Source organism: Ammospiza caudacuta, chromosome 22 (assembly GCF_027887145.1).
Source record: "Ammospiza caudacuta isolate bAmmCau1 chromosome 22, bAmmCau1.pri, whole genome shotgun sequence".
In the NCBI taxonomy this organism is placed as follows: domain Eukaryota; kingdom Metazoa; phylum Chordata; class Aves; order Passeriformes; family Passerellidae; genus Ammospiza; species Ammospiza caudacuta.
The window spans coordinates 4,575,817-4,592,011 of NC_080614.1; the positions used below are offsets into that span (position 1 = coordinate 4,575,817).

The following is a 16,195-nucleotide window of genomic DNA, read 5'->3' on the forward strand; positions in this document are numbered from 1 at the left end:
AGTTAGGAAAGTTGTATTATTTCCAACCACAGGGAACCTTCTCTGATGAAGCCAAGAGAACAAGTGACAGGAAAGAGGAACAGCATCAAGTTATGGCAAGGAAGGTTTATGTTAGATTTACAGACAATTCCTTCATGGCGTGGGTGGTCAGTGGGTGGGACAGCGGCAGATTCACCACCTCAGGGGCGTTTAAGCAGGGGTGATGTTATGGCAGACAACACGGGTAGCGAAGAACACAGCAGTGGCGCTGGCACCGGGACCTTCGAGCCTCACAGCTGCACTTGGCCTCCCTTGGCCCCTTATGGCTCCCCTCAGCCCCTCATAGCCCCTCAGGGCCACTCAGCACCGCCCCCCTCTGTCATGGCGGCGCCTCTGCGGCGGGAAGGGGCGGGAAGGTGACCGTGCCCCGCCGCGCATGCGCAGTGCCGTTGGGCGGGCCGGGGCGACGCCGCTTCCGCCCGGCGCCAAGATGGCGGCGCCCTTTGTCTGCTCGGTGTCACGGTGAGGGCCGCGGGCCGCGGGTGAGGCCCCGCCGGGCCCGGCATGGCAGGTGCGGCACGGGGGCCCCGGGAGAGCGCTGGAGGGGCTGGGGAGAGGGCTGAGTAGGACACGGGCGCTGGGAAGGGAAGGGGCTGCGGCCTGGCTCGCTGCCTGTGGGGTAACGGAGCCGCTTTGGGGGTCACCCCGGTGCGCGGCCCCGGTTCTTTGAGAGCAGGCTGCGGGGTGGGGCGGTCCTGCTGGGGGCCCTGGGAACCGGGGCGCTGCCGGTCGCCGTCGGGCGAACGGGGACTTGTCGCGGTAGAAACGAGGGACTGGCTGTCGGATACCGCAGGGCTTGTTGGCTGCTGCGAGGGGAGCGGGGGCTCCTGGTTGTCATGAGGGGAATGGGGGTTGGTGGCTGTCGTGAGGGGCAGCGGGGGCTGTCGTGAGGGGATTTGGGCTTCTGAATGTCGTGAGGGGAGCAGGGACACGTGGTTGTCGTGAGGGCACCGAGAGGCTCCTGGCCGCACCCCCTGCCCGGGGTGTCCCTGTTCGCTGTGTCCCTCCCCAGCCATGAGGTGACTCGGGGCCAGGCCATGTGTCCCCCGGCCTTGGGGCATCATCGTCCCCTCGGGCCACCCAGAGATCCTCGCGATGTTGGGAATGGAGGTCATAGCCCCGAGCCAGCGCCAGCCACATCCCTGCCCCTCAGGGACGGGGAACCCGCAAGGAAAACGGGATTTTTCCCCGTTCTGGCGTGGTGACAGCCCCTCCTGGCTGTCCGTGCCCTCTGCGGGCCGGCACGGGTGACACATTTCCTGGAGCAGCCGCGTTTCCTGAGTTTTGTTTCTGCATCAGAGTCTTCTCCCGAGATTCCAGCGCTCAGCCAGCATTCCAAAGGGTGTTTTTCCCCAAGGAGACAAGGGCTGGTCATTCGTGGGCACTGCAGATACAGGAGGGGTTTCAGGGCAGATCTCAGGCTCAGGTGATGTCTTGGTGTCCAGAGCAGCACCAGCACATCCATAAGACTTAAATCCAAATAACCAAGGCATCCTCAGGATATCTTCCCTGTAGGGGGTTCAGGATGTCCCTCTCCTTGTGTCCTTCTCAGTTTTTCCCCTTCGTGATCATTTCCCCTCTCACAGCTCGCCTTCCTCTTCCAACCACAAGCTCTGCAGCCCTTCCCTGCTCCATGATCTGAATCATTGTTATGATACAGAGCTGCTGTGCTCAGATCAGCTCCAGACTTGACTTTTTTCACGAAAACCATTGCAGGATCCGTTGCTGGAAATGAGGACAGAGCCCTGTGGGCAGAGGCAGCGAGGGTTGGGGCCGCGCTGTTCCCCGAGCTGATGCACGAGGCGGGAGACGCCGGTGGGTAGGAAACAAACCAACCCCTCTTCCCTTTCATCCTCCCAGCAAGGATGGCTGGCTGCTGACAGCCTGCAAAGGCACTGTTTAACTCTCTGTTTTTTTCCAAGTCAGGGAGGTTTGGGGGTTTTTAATAGGTAGGTGTTCACATGGCAGGGGAGGGGAGAGGTAATGGTGCTAATTAGTGAGAGTGCTTAGCAGAGCTGGCGTGGGAAGCTCCCTGGGACTGCAGCTGCTGGATTTATCTGTGTGGAGGGCGTGGGTGGGCTCATAATGAACTTGTGCATGATTAATTGGATAATGAGAGACTCAACAGCCTCGTCGGGGAGAGGTCAGGAGGGGAATTCTCTCCCCTGAGGGGAAATCAGAGGTTGCCCAGTCCTGCATCAGGGGTTTTGCACCTTCAGCACCCAGCACTGGAGGTTTAAAATTGAGGTTTTCTATCTCATTTTTCCCAGGATGGCTGTGTAGAGACTGACCTGAACACCTGGAAAGGGGAAATCTCTGGAGGAGAGACTCAACCCTCTGGCCCTCGATCCTCTGGGTATCTCTGCTCCCTGCAGCACAGGGGTGAGCTTGGGCACACTCCTGGGGCTTGGGTCCAGGTGTTTGGGATTGTTAAACCTCAGAGTGAGGGGTTTTAGTGGGTAAAGGTGACATTGGCTGCTGGGTGTGGGTACAGAGAGCATTACAGGGGAGACCACAGAAAATTGGAAGGTTTTTTTGGGAAGAGTTGAGTTTCCTGGATTTTTACTTCCTTCGCAAAGCTGAGACAAGCCCAATCCTGGAACATTAAAAATCATCGTTCAGATGCAAAGTGCCTCCCACAAATTCCCCAAAATACCCTTTCAGTTCATGGAGCTGTCAGGATTCCTCAGGTCTGTGAGCACAGAACTCAGCCTTGTTTACCCTGCAGGGAAAATGCTTTCCTTTTTCTCCAGAGCTTTGCAACCACACTGGGCCGTGCTGTGCGGTATCCTGACCCAAGTACTGTTTTTTTCTGGGATGTATTTTGGGACAGGCTGGGGGAAAGCCAGGGCAGGGAATTCAGTGCGATGACAAAATGGAGTGGAACTTCCTCTCTCTGTGTGTGATCCAATGCTGTCAGAGAGGTCCTGGCCTCTCATCCCCACTGGAAGGGAATGAAGTGGAAGCTGGGTGAGCCCCTGGGAGGAAGATCCTTCCCTGAGTGTTGCTGGCACCCTCAGCTGACAGGAGGAGGCTCCCTCTGACCACTGATTGCTGGAGGGAACAGGAGCTGGAAGTGCCTGTGGATGTTGTGGATCCAAACCTCTCCCTTCTTCCTGACTGGAAACTCCTGATTTAAGAGGTGATGAAGTGGAAAAACAACTTCCATGGGCTGGAAACTTTCAGAGACACCGAGCATGGAATCCAGGAGTGTTTCCCCAGCCGTGACCTTCCTGCTGCAGCGTCCAGAGCTTTGGGGACTTCCTGCATGAACAATAACTGGATAGTCCCTGTTTCCTTTCTCCCCCCTGCTTGCCAATCCCTTGAAACAATCCCTTCAGCACCGGAATCATTGGTGGAAGACAAAGCCAAGTGAAAGCTCTTCATTCACCCCACGGATGCATCTCAGGAGAAAATCCACAGTGTGGCACTTTGCTGACAAGGACCTGCTGGAAAATTGGGGTTTTGCCATTTTTCAAGCAATTTGCAGCATTCCTTAGGCAGAGCTGTGCTCCAGGCGTGGAGAACTCCCTTCAGACACATAATAAAATATAAAAATTCCTCAGAATCGTGACATGAGCAGCTGGAAGAGCAGGAGCTGGAAGGTTTGGATGGACACTCCCGTGCTGTGGCCTTGGCAGGAGCTGTGACAGAGAGGAGAGACAATGGCACTTGTGTCTGCAGAGGTGACAAGGCTCCTGCTTGCTGCTTGGACCAGCTGAGGAGCAACAGCTGTGTCATGGTTGCTAAAACCATCATGGCTGTTCCATCAACTCCTTCTAGCCCTGTGTTGGAGTTGTGGCTGTTCTAGGAGAGGGTTTGGGGCTGGATTTAGCCAGGAGAGGAGCTGAAATTCACCTTTTTGTGTAGTGAGGTTCTGTTTTGTGATCTCTCCTCCTCCACAACTCCTTCAGTGATTTTACCACACCCCTCACCCCTACCCCTGTGGTGTTTTCTCCCTCCCACAGCCATGGATTTCCCTCAGCACAGCCAGCAGGTGCTGGAGCAGCTGAACCAGCAGAGACAGCTGGGGCTGCTCTGTGACTGCACCTTCGTGGTGGACGGCATCGACTTCAAGGCGCACAAGGCCGTGCTGGCCGCCTGCAGCGATTATTTCCGCATGCTCTTCGTGGACCAGAAGGACGTGGTGCACCTGGACATCAGCAATGCTGCAGGTAGGCCTGGGGCTTTTGTTTTTCTACTCTTAACCCTAGTAACCCTCTCCACCCCCATCCTATTCTCTCTTCTATCCAACAACCTCAAAAACACCCCCAGCACAATCATAAACACAGTCAGAACTTCCTTTTTAATCAGCCTAATCCCAATAACAATTTACATCCACTCTGGAACAGAAAGCCTCACCTCCTCCTGGGAATGAAAGTTCATCATAAGCTTCAAAATCCCCATCAACCTAAAAATGGACTTCTACTCTCTTACCTTCTTCCCCATTGCACTATTTGTATCACGGTCCATCCTACAATTCACAACATGATATATGGCCTCAGACCCTTACATTACAAAATTTTTCACTTACCTACTATTCATCCTAATCATCACCAATAACCTCCCAGCTCTGTAAACAGCACAATTCTGTGCTCAGGCTTTGAGGGAGGCTCTTCAGCTTGTTATTTTGAGTGTTTCAGAATGAGGAGTGAGGAGGTGAGGGCTCATTTCTGGTTGTGTGATCTCTCCTGCAGGCCTGGGCCACGTTCTGGAGTTCATGTACACAGCTAAGCTGAGCCTGAGCCCTGACAACGTGGAGGATGTGCTGGCCGTGGCAGGTTTCCTGCAGATGCAGGAGATTGTCAGTGCTTGCAACGCACTCAAATCTCTGTCTGTGCCCCCAGAAAATCCCCAGCAGCCTCCCGAGACTGGTATGTACCCTCCTGGCTTCTCCTCACAAGATTTACCTACTCGTGCTTCATGCAGGCCAAAATTTATCCACTTATGCTCCTTGGCCACCTTGCAAACCCAGTCCCCACGTGCACCTGGTGCACCTGGATGGGGTTTGATCCTCTTGGGCAGCACCAGCAGTTGAAAAATTGCTGCTTCTGTGAATTTTGTGGGATTTGGGAATCCTGCTGGCAGCAGCAGCTGGATGGCTTCTCCTGTTCTTTCACAGAAGCTGACAAGGTCCCAGCTGATGGCAAGACATTGGTGGTGGCAGAAGCTCTGGGGGAGCCTGACAAAGCCAAAGCAGCTGCTCCCGACAGCCAGGGCAAGGAGGAGAAGCCGGAGGCCGCGGCACAGCCCGAGGTGCCTGCGGAGCAGCCAGCTGGCCAGGAAGGTGAGCCAGCCAGGGGTGACAGCCTGGCTCCTGCTGTCACCCCCAGCACTCCCTGCCCTGACACTGCAGCGCTCGCAGGGACGGGTGCTGCCATCCACGAGGATCCCAAGGCCGACGTTCCCAGGCAGCCATCAGAGAGCGCCGTGGGCAGTGAGAGCCTGGCAGGTGAGCGGGGCTGGGACAAAGCTGGGCAGGGCTGGAGCCCTCCTTATCTGTGGAATTCATTGTGAGTTTTGTGAGGCATGGATCCTCTAGGAGCAGTTGTTTTGGAGCATAGTGAGGAGATTTGGGAAATTCTCCTCTGCCTGCACAGGCTTTGGGAATTTAGGGCTAATCACCTGCAAATTCAAAGTGATTCCAGGCAAAGGTGATGGTGGATGAGCTTTCACTTCCCTTCCAACTCAGATGTTTCTGTGATTTCTCTGGAGACAGATGACACCTAATCCCAGTCTCCTTAAGTTAGGAAATACAGGTGGATTTGTGCCTCTGCTGCCACTCCCAAATTTGAACACCCCCATTTTCTACCATCCTGCAGAGATGAAGCTGGAAAGGAAGGAGGAAGATGGGGAGATGATAGTGGAGGAGGAAGATGAGGGTAAAATGCCCAAGGAGGAGCCTCCCCAGCTGGAGAATGGGGAAAATGCTGAGGATAACGAGTCGGGCAGCACGGATTCGGGGCAGGAGAACTCGGGGGAGCCGCGCCTGCTGCGCTCCGGCACCTACAGCGACCGCACCGAGTCCAAGGCCTACGGCTCCGTCACACACAAGTGTGAGGTGAGGCCGGCCGGGCTCCTGGGCAGAGCTCTGGGTGCCACCGGGTGCCTTGGGGACAGCGGGGTGACAGTGCCTGTCCCTCCATCCCTAGGACTGCGGGAAGGAGTTCACCCACACCGGGAACTTCAAGCGGCACATCCGGATCCACACCGGAGAGAAACCCTTCTCGTGCAGGGAGTGCAACAAGGCCTTCTCTGACCCAGCTGCCTGCAAGGCCCATGAGAAGACACACAGGTATGGGTGGAGCCAGGGAAAGACGCCTGAAAAATGTGAGGTTTGCTGGGAATGGTTGAATCCTTTGGAAATCCATTGGTGTGTTGGGGTATCTGGGAGGAGATTTGTCTTTTTCCTCTGTCATGGTCCTGAGTTGGAAGGGATCCACAGGGATCGAGTCGAACTCCTGGCCCTGCACAGACACCATCAGAATCCCATCCTGTGACAGCATTGTCCAAATTTGTGTTGTTTCATGGACTCCCGTCCCTGTAAATGTTCAGGGTTGGATGGGTCTTGGAACAACCTGCTCTAGTGGCCGGTGGGGTCTAGTGGAACAAGATGAGCTTGGAGGTCCCTCCCAACTCAGGCATTCCGTGAGTCCTGTGTCTGGCTGAGGCTGACACTCAGACTGGGGGCAGTGAGACCCCAGTGCTGGGTGTGAGGGGGTGACATTCTGACATTCCCCCCTCACCCCAGCCCGCTGAAGCCTTACGGCTGCGAGGAGTGCGGGAAGAGCTACCGGCTCATCAGCCTGCTGAACCTGCACAAGAAGCGGCACACGGGCGAGGCGCGCTACCGCTGCGAGGACTGCGGCAAGCTCTTCACCACCTCGGGCAACCTGAAGCGGCACCAGCTGGTGCACAGCGGCGAGAAGCCCTACCAGTGCGACTACTGCGGGCGCTCCTTCTCCGACCCCACCTCCAAGATGCGCCACCTGGAGACCCACGACACCGACAAGGAGCACAAGTGTCCCCACTGCGACAAGAAGTTCAACCAGGTGTGCTGGGGAGCGGGGAAGCCGGGCCAGTGGGGTCCTGGAAAGGGAGATTTGTCTATGGGAGGCAGTTCAGGGCTCCCAGAATGGTCCTGGGATGGTGGTGTATCCATGAGTGTAGGGAATGCAGCAAGGCCGTCCATTGGGCATCCCAGAGCAGTCCCAAAAGGGTGGATTATGCATGGGATACAGTTTGGGGGTGCCAGAGCAGTCCTGAAAGGGTGGATTGTCCATGAGATGCAGTTTGGGGCTCCCAGAGTGGTCCTGGAATGGTGGTGTGTCCATGAGGTGTAGTTGGGGCTCCCAGAGCAGTCATGAAAGGGTGAATTATCCATGGGATGCAGTTTGGAATGGATACACCACCTTTCCCGGAGTGGTCCTGGGATGGTGATGTATCCATGAGGCATAGCTGGGGGTCCCAGAGCAGTCCTGAAAGGGTGGATTGTCCATGGGATGCAGTTTGGGGTTCCCAAAGCTGTCCTGGGATGGTGGTGTGTCCATGAGGTGTATTTGGGGGTCCCAGAGGAGTCCTGAAAGGGTGGATTATCCGTGGGATGCAGTTTAGAGGTCCCAGAGCTGTCCTGGGATGGTGGTGTATCCATGAGTGCAGGGAATGCAGCAAGGCCATCCATTAGGCATCCCAGAGCAGTCCCAAAAGAGTGGATTATCCATGGGCTGCAGTTTGGGGGTCCCAGAACAGTCCTGAAAGGGTGGATTATCCATGGATTGCAGTTTGGGGGTCCCAGAGTGGTCCTGGGATGGTGGTGTATCCATGAGGTTTATTTAGGGGTCCCAGAGCAGTCCTGAAAGGGTGGATTATCCATGGGATGCAGTTTGGGGGTCTTGGAGCTTGGAAGGAGTGATTTATCCATGGGGTGAAGCTTGGAGGCCTAGAGGCCACTCCAGAAGGGATCCACGGGGATTTGGGTTGCTCCAAAGGGAGATGAGGTGGTTTGGGGCTCTCTCCATCCCGCTCTCCATCCCCAGGTGGGGAATTTGAAGGCTCACCTGAAGATTCACATCGCAGATGGGCCCCTGAAGTGCCGGGAGTGCGGGAAGCAGTTCACCACGTCAGGTAACACAGGGGAGGGGGGCTGAGGAGCCGAGTGATGGGACTTGGATGGTCTGTGGGGAGCAGGGAGTGTTCCAGGGCTGGATCAGAGCCAGAGGAAGGATTTCATCCTGGCTTTAGGGTGCCATGGTTGTGCTGCATGAATTCCTGGTTTTCCCCATGGAGCCACACCCTGGAAGGGAGATGGGGATGTCTCCTCCCATCCTCTCTCAGCCTGCTGCAGAGCCAGAGGGTTGGGATGATCCCAGTGGAGTCTTTTGATCCCCTCAAACACTGAGTGCTTGTCCTGGCTATCTCCACTTCAGTGTTACTGCCCGATCCCAGGCAGGGCGCAGCCAACTTCCCTTGATCCCTGCGCAGTCCCTGCTCCCTGAACAGCACCAGCCTTTCCCGAGGGAGCTTCTGGGGCTCTGGGGAGGAGGAGAAGGGGGAGGAGGATCCGGTGTCCTTCATCCTGCCCTGCTCCCAGGTAACCTGAAGCGGCACCTGCGGATCCACAGCGGGGAGAAGCCGTACGTGTGCGTGCACTGCCAGCGCCAGTTCGCCGATCCCGGTGCTCTGCAGCGCCACGTCCGCATCCACACCGGTACGGACCCCTCCTGCCCCCGGGGGTTCTCCTGCCCCTCATGCTCCCCACCCACCTCCTCCTCCTGTGCTTCCCCAGGAGAGAAGCCGTGCCAGTGCTTGATCTGCGGCAAAGCCTTCACCCAGGCGAGCTCCCTCATCGCCCACGTGCGCCAGCACACCGGGGAGAAGCCCTACGTGTGCGAGCGCTGTGGGAAGAGGTGAGGATTCCCTTCAGATATTCCAGTGTTCCCCCACTTTGGTGCTGGTGGAGTATCAGGGGGCACCTCCACTGGCTGTTCCCAGCCAGGTGCCATGCTCTGGAGGGAGGGTGGAGGTGCCAGGGTGACACCAGGGTTGTGGTGACCGTGGTCTCATTCCCCAAGGTTCGTCCAGTCGAGCCAACTGGCCAACCACATCCGTCACCACGACAACATCCGGCCCCACAAATGCACCGTCTGCAACAAAGCCTTTGTCAACGTGGGCGACCTGTCCAAGCACATCATCATCCACACAGGTGGGTGGGTACCTCCCAGAGCCCTGCACCACCCCAGACATCCCCCTTACCCACCCTATTCCCTGTGCCCTCCCAGGGGAGAAGCCCTTCCTGTGTGACAAGTGCGGCCGTGGCTTCAACCGCGTGGACAACCTGCGCTCCCACGTCAAGACCGTGCACCAGGGCAAGGCTGGCATCAAAATCCTGGAGCCTGAGGAGGGTGACGAGGTCAACATCGTCACGGTGGCGTCCGATGACATGGTGACATTGGCCACCGAGGCGCTGGCTGCCACCGCTGTCACGCAGCTCACAGGTGAGCTTGGGGCCCTGTGGGGTTCCCAAAGAGAAGGGAAGGTCAGAGGTGGGGAGCAGCTGGGAGGTCCTGGCGTTGTCCTGAAATGGAACCTTATCCATAGGGAGCAGCTGGCTGGTCCCAGAGTTGTCCCCACAGGGAGATTCATTTATGGGGGTTCAGCTTAGGGGAGTCAGGAGGCATCCCAAAAGGGAAATTTACCCTTGGGAATGCAGCTTGGGGGTCTTGGAGGTGTCCTGAAACAAAGGTGCAGCTTGGAGGTCCCAGATGCCATCTCAAAAGGGAGATTTTATCCCTGAGAGGAGCTTGGGTGTTCCATGAGCCACCCCAGAAGGAAAACTTACCTGTGGGGAGCAGTTGGAGAGGCCTGGAACTGTCACAAAGATGGGGTTGATTTATGAAGATGCAACTTTGAGGTCCCAGGAGCCACCCTAAAAGGGAAACTTGTCCATGGGATGTAGCTTGGGCATCCCAGGACTAAAAGGGGGCTGGATCTCCAGGGATGAGCTTGGGGTTCCAAGAGACCCTCTGAAAATGAGATTTTTCTGTGAGGGGCATCCTAGGGGATCCCTGGAGCCCTTGCGGAGGGGAAGCTTAACCCTGGGGAGCACCTTGGGTGCCTTAGAGCGGTCTGAAAGGGAGGTTTGTCCGTGAGGTGGAATTTGAGGGGCCCAAGAGTCTCCTAAAAGGGAGATTCAGTTGTAGGGGGGCAGTTTGGGGCTTTTCCATGGGGTGCAGCTTGGAGGTCCTGGAGCCCCCAAAGGTGCTGGAGATTTATCCAAGGGTGCAGTACCCGAGTCTGGGCAGCCTCAAATCCCACTGGAGCCACTCCCAGCCTCAGCACTGGGCAGGATCCATGGCTGGGGGGGAATTCCTGCCCAGCTGGGCCCCACAATGTCCCTGTCCCCACTAATGTCCCTGTCCCCCTCTGTTCCCACAGTGGTGCCCGTGGCAGCTGCAGTGACAGCGGACGAGACTGAAGCACTTAAAGCTGAGATCACCAAAGCGGTGAAGCAGGTGCAGGAGGCAGGTGAGACTGGGAATACCGGGAATACTGACCGGGCTGGCTCCTCCCATCCCACACCCCAGCACCTCCGGGAATACCGGGAATATTGGGCTGGCTCCTCCTATCCCATCACCACCGGTAGTTTGGGGCTGGCTCCTCCCATCCCATCACCCCAGCACCTCCGGGAATACCGGCACGGGCTGGCAGCTCCCATCCTGTAGAATTTGAATGTAGAATTTTCTACAAATCTATTTCCTACACCATCCCACCACCCCCGAGCCTGGCCCATTTCGGTGTGTGTGTTTCTCTCTCTCTCTCTCCCTGCAGACCCCAACACGCAGATCCTTTACGCCTGCGATTCCTGCGGGGAGAAGTTCCTGGACGCCAGCAGCCTGGCGCAGCACGTGCGCATCCACACGGCCCAGGCGCTCGTCATGTTCCAGGCGGAGCCCGACTTCTACCAGCCGTACGGCGCCGCGGGCTGGCCGGCAGAGCAGGTCATCCCCGCCGGGGAGCTCCTGTTCCGGCCCCGCGACGGCCCCGAGCCGCCCCCGGCCCCCGCCCCGGCCCCCGAGGGGCCGCCCCCCGCCCCCGAGTGACCCCGCCCCCGCCCTGCCTTTATTTAAGAGACAGCTCGGAAATGGTGTAAAAAGTGTATTTCTGGAAGGAAAGAGATGGAATAAAATGCAGTATTTTGTAAGGGTTGGTGCTCGGGGAGGGGGCTGTGGCTTCTCTCCCCCTCAGGGGATGTTTTGGGTGCCGTGGGGGACACTGGAACACTCCAGTCCCTGCTGAGAGTGTGATGTGGAGGGATAGCAGGGATAGATGAGATGATAAAGGATGAAAACCGTGGTTTAAGGTTTTCAACCCCACCCAGAGCAGCAGATGGGGATTTTTGGGGTAAAGCCCCAAAAGACTGTCCCATGCTGAACCCCACTGAGGGAGGGGTGTGGAGGCAGGGGAGCTGCCCCTGTTTGGGGATAAAAGGAAGGAAAAAGGTGCTGCTGATGGAGGTGGGGGTGGGAGCCTGTCCTGCCCCGCCCAGGGGCTGGGGCTCAGCTGGGCCCACCCACCAGGGCCCCCACATGGAGCTGCCCCTGTCCGTGTGTCCAGCTGGACACTCCCCCCTGCTCTGTCCCCTCAGGGCCCCCAGGTCCCCAGGGCAGGGAGGGAAGGGAGAGACACACGGACACAATGACAGGGGCTGGGACAGACGGACACAGAGATGGCTGCAGGGCCAGCTGGACACCTGGAAAGCTCCGTGGATGGTGGGACAGTGGCAGAGACACACGGACACCTTCAGGCCAGACAGTTTCACATCCAGTTGGACACCTGGACATGTGTCTGTCCATCCATGTGCTCACCTGTGTCCATGTGTCCATCTGTTCTCATCCCTGCTCCCCAGACAGGGGGGTTTGGAGGATCCAGGACAGGCTGGGCTGTCCAGCCGGACACATGGACAGGGCTGCTGGTGTTGGACCTTCACTGGAAATAGCTGGACAGAGAGACAGACTGACAGATGGACACAGGGATGGATTGACAGGCAGGCACAGACAGGGACATGTCCAGCTGGACACACGGACACCTCTGTGGATGGACACATGGCTGGCTACATTCACAGCCAGACAGAGGGACCACTGCGAGTCCAGTCAGACAATTGTACATCCAGCTGGACACATGGACGTTGTACAGACAGACAGACACCTGTCCAGCCAGACACATTCCTCCTCTACCCATGGGCATAAATGCCCCAAAAATGCCCTTTTCACCCCAAAGGCCCCTCTCCAAAAAGCAGCCATTTCACACCCCCGCCCCGCCCCCCTCACACCCCCCTCACACCCCTGCCCCGCCCCCCCAGCCCCGTGTCCGTCTGTCCGGGCCCATCCCTGTGTCCATCTCCAGGCTCCGAGCATGGGGAGGCTCCGGCCCATCCCGACCCCGAACCCACGGACACGGGAACGGGGTGGGGGCGGGGCGGGGGTGTGAGGGGGGCGGGGCAGGGGTGTGAAAGGGCTGCTTTTGGAGAGGGGACTTTGGGGTGAAAAGGGCATTTTTGGGGCATTTATGCTCGTGGGTGGGAAGGTGTCTGGTTCAGCAGGTGTCTGGCCAACTGTCCAGATGGACGTACAATGTCTGTGTGTCCAACTGGATGTACAATGTCCAACTGTCCAACTTGGATGTACACTGTCCGTGTATCCAACTGGACGTATATTGTCCAACTGTACGTACAATGTCCATCTGTCCAGCTGGACACTCCCCTCTTCTGACAGCTCCACCATCCCCATTCCCAGCTGAAGTTGCTCCTGTTGGTCTGTCCAGCTCCATGCCCATCCATCTCCACAGCCATGCGTGTGTCCAGCTGTCCGTCCATCTGTCTGCCCATCTGGACACTGTACAGCCATCCGGACACACGGACATTGTGTGTCCAGCTGAATGGGTGCACATATACATGCAGATGGACACTTGGACATTGTCCGTCCAGTTGGACACTTGGACATTGTATATCCAGGTGGACAGATAGACATTGTGTGTCCGTCTGGACACTGTACATCCAGTTGGACAGACACCTTCCCCCTCCAACCATGGGCATAAATGCCCCAAAAATGCCCTTTTCACCCCAAAGGCCCCTCTCCAAAAAGCAGCCATTTCACACCCCCGCCCCGCCCCCCTCACACCCCCCTCACACCCCTGCCCCGCCCCCACAGCCCCGTGTCCGTCTGTCCGGGCCCATCCCTGTGTCCATCTCCAGGCTCCGAGCATGGGGAGGCTCCGGCCCATCCCGACCCCGAACCCACGGACACGGGAACGGGGTGGGGGTGGGGCGGGGGCGGGGCGGGGGTGTGAGGGGGGCGGGGCGGGGGTGTGAAATGGCTGCTTTTGGAGAGGGGACTTTGGGGTGAAAAGGGCATTTTTGGGGCATTTATGCTCGTGGGTGGAGGGGGGAAGGTGTCCGTCCAACTGGATGTTTAATGTCCAGCTGGACGTATACAACGTCCATCTGTCCAACTGGATGTTCACTCTCGATCTGTCCAACTGGACGTACAATGTCCAACTGTCCAGCTGTATGTACAATGTCCATCTGTCCAGCTGGACATTCCCCTGTTCTGTCCATCTGACAGCTCCACCATCCCCATTCCTAGGTGAATGTGCTCCCGTTTACTGTCCAGCTCCATGTCCATCCATCCCCACGGCCATGGGTGTGTCCATCAGTCCGTCCATCTGGACACTGTACGTCCAGCCGGACACACGGACACTGTGTGTGCAGCTGGACAGTTGGACATTGCATGTCCGGTTGGACATTGTACATGCAACCGGACAGATGGACAGACACCTGTCCAGCCAGACACCTTCCCCCTCCACCCACGAGCATAAATGCCCCAAAAATGCCCTTTTCACCCCAAAGTCCCCTCTCCAAAAGCAGCCATTTCACACCCCCGCCCCGCCCCCCTCACACCCCCGCCCCGCCCCCGCCCCACCCCCACCCCGTTCCCGGGTCCGTGGGTTCGGGGTCGGGATGGGCCGGAGCCTCCCCATGCTCGGAGCCTGGAGATGGACACAGGGATGGGCCCGGACAGACGGACACGGGGCTGGGGGGGCGGGGCAGGGGTGTGAGGGGGGTGTGAGGGGGGCGGGGCGGGGGTGTGAAATGGCTGCTTTTTGGAGAGGGGCCTTTGGGGTGAAAAGGGCATTTTTGGGGCATTTATGCCCATGGGTAGAGGAGGAATGTGTCTGGCTGGACAGGTGTCTGTCCAAATGTCTAGAAGGAAACACATTTGTCCATTTGTATGTCCGTCCATCCATCTGTCTGTCGGTCCAAGCCTGTGTGTCCATCTAGATGTCCAATGTCCGTGTGTCCGGCTGGACACTCCCTGTTCTGTCCATCTGACAGATCCATGGGATGGGTGGCTGAAGGGGATGGGCCAGGAAGGACGGGCAGGTCCAGACCCAGCTGGGTGGATGGACAGTGCACGGACACCCGGACACACGGACAGTTCACACCTGGTGGGACACACAGGCAGTGCCCTCCAGCCCCCCCCAGCCCTTGCACAACACCCCAAAACTGCCCCTTTTTACCTCAAAGGCACCACTCAGACACCAGCAGGGTCGGACCCTTTCCCCTTCCCCAGTAATCCTTGTGTCCGTCTGTCCAAGCCCCATCCATGTCCGGGGTCTGTCCATCAGTCCCACCTCTCTCCTCCCACCCTGCCCCTCCCAGTGGGACTTGGGGGTCGCTGTGGGGTGTCCTGGCCTGGCTCCCCACACCCAGCTCCACCCTGGGGCACCTGCAGCCCTTTTTCCCTTTCTGTCCTGGTTTTACCCCAAAACAGGCTCTGGTCCACCCCCCACCCTCAGCCTGGGGTGCAGGGGTAGGGTTTCCCCTGGGTTTGGAGGCCACTCCCCACATTCTGCCCTAAACCTCCTTTTTTACCACACCTGCATGATTTTAACCCATTTACACCAGGCTTGATTAGGCTTCCCACTTGCACCTGGCAGGGATTTGGGTGGAAAAGCAGTGAAAAACACCAAGTCTGGCTCTTACATTTCCAAGTATGATGAATATCAGTAATCCAGGGATAATTTTCAGTGAGGAGTTGGTGCGTGGTGAGATTAAAAGTGGGGGCAAACCCTGAGATTACAGTTTTCACAAGTAATAATGAGACAGGAGGGAAAATCCAGAGGATTTGGTGTGAAATGATCTTTTTTTCCTGTTTTTTTTTGAGGGAGAGGGGGTGACCCCTCCCTGGCAGCCCCAAACTCCCCTTCCCTGCTCCCCCTCCCCACGCCGAGGGACGAGGTCGGGGCGCCGACGTGTTTTGTATTTTTTAATAAAGTTCGTAATCCAATGGACACACAAAACAAAACTGCGCTGAGAAAAAAAAAAAAAAAAAAAAACCAAAAATAAACAAAAAAACAAAACAAAAAAAAAAACCAAAAAAAAAAAAAACCAAACCAAGTTCCATAAATTAATTAAGTGTTAGGGGAAGCGAGGGGGGCCAGGGCAGAGTCTTTGTACAAGTGTATAACACTTCCACAGCTGATGAGACGAGGGGATGTTTAAATGAAGCGCACTTACAAATGAGTGACAATACAAAGTCTGAGTATGAAAATAAGATTTTTTTTCTCTGAAAACACATTTTTGGCACAGATTAAAAAAAAATGTATGTTGTGGGGATTTGATTTTTTTTTTAAAGTCAGTATTATATATATTTATATATATTATATATATATTTATATATACACACACCCACTGAGTTCTGCATATCCCACCAGGAAGGAAAAAAGCTCTCCCTTTTGTTATGTTGTTTGTTTTGTATTCTCTTGTTTTTCAGTGTAAACTGTACATCCCAGATGAAGAGAAGACGGCTGCAGCAGGGGCAGGTGGAGGAAGAGGAAGGTTCACATCCGGAAAAAAATAACCCCCCCCCAAAAAAATAAACAAACCCCAAAAGAAGGAAAAAAAAAAAAACCAACAAAAACCCCAACGAAACAACCAATAAAATAAAAAATGACTGTGAAATGCTCCTTGACCCACAAATCTCAGCAGAGTCCCTGCGGAACGTCCACGGCGCGGTCAATGTGTGTCAAGACATCCAGAACGTCACAGCGTCTCCAACTGTGCAAAGTCCGAGTCACTAATTTAGTGCAAAGGCAGTTC

At 56.5% G+C, this 16,195-nt stretch overlaps 1 protein-coding gene across 2 annotated transcripts; it reads left to right on the top strand.

Moving 5' to 3' along the window:
* Window positions 1-463: 463 nt before the first annotated feature.
* ZBTB17 (zinc finger and BTB domain containing 17) lies at window positions 464-11,213 on the top strand. 2 transcript variants are annotated; one of them, XM_058818815.1, is made up of 17 exons: window positions 464-550; window positions 1,756-1,854; window positions 2,310-2,421; window positions 4,008-4,214; window positions 4,737-4,913; window positions 5,162-5,326; window positions 5,405-5,491; window positions 5,862-6,100; window positions 6,192-6,334; window positions 6,791-7,091; window positions 8,076-8,163; window positions 8,630-8,746; window positions 8,825-8,945; window positions 9,111-9,241; window positions 9,318-9,533; window positions 10,474-10,563; window positions 10,867-11,213. In XM_058818815.1, the coding sequence occupies exons 4-17, from the start codon at window positions 4,010-4,012 to the stop codon at window positions 11,136-11,138; spliced, it is 2,352 nt and encodes a 783-aa protein (XP_058674798.1). In that variant the 5' UTR covers window positions 464-550; window positions 1,756-1,854; window positions 2,310-2,421; window positions 4,008-4,009; the 3' UTR covers window positions 11,139-11,213. The 2 variants fall into 2 exon arrangements, with proteins under 2 accessions (XP_058674798.1, XP_058674797.1); XM_058818814.1 differs by having other exon boundaries at window positions 5,162-5,491.
* Window positions 11,214-16,195: the final 4,982 nt, after the last annotated feature.

Bases quoted from the DNA above. Each gene is read 5' to 3' on its own strand.
- ZBTB17 (XM_058818814.1), top strand. From the start codon at position 4,010: ATGGATTTCCCTCAGCACAGCCAGCAGGTGCTGGAGCAGCTGAACCAG. The intron at 6,335-6,790 runs GTATGGGTGGAG...CCCTCACCCCAG, and splicing joins GCCCATGAGAAGACACACAG to CCCGCTGAAGCCTTACGGCT. The intron at 7,092-8,075 runs GTGTGCTGGGGA...CTCCATCCCCAG, and splicing joins GCGACAAGAAGTTCAACCAG to GTGGGGAATTTGAAGGCTCA.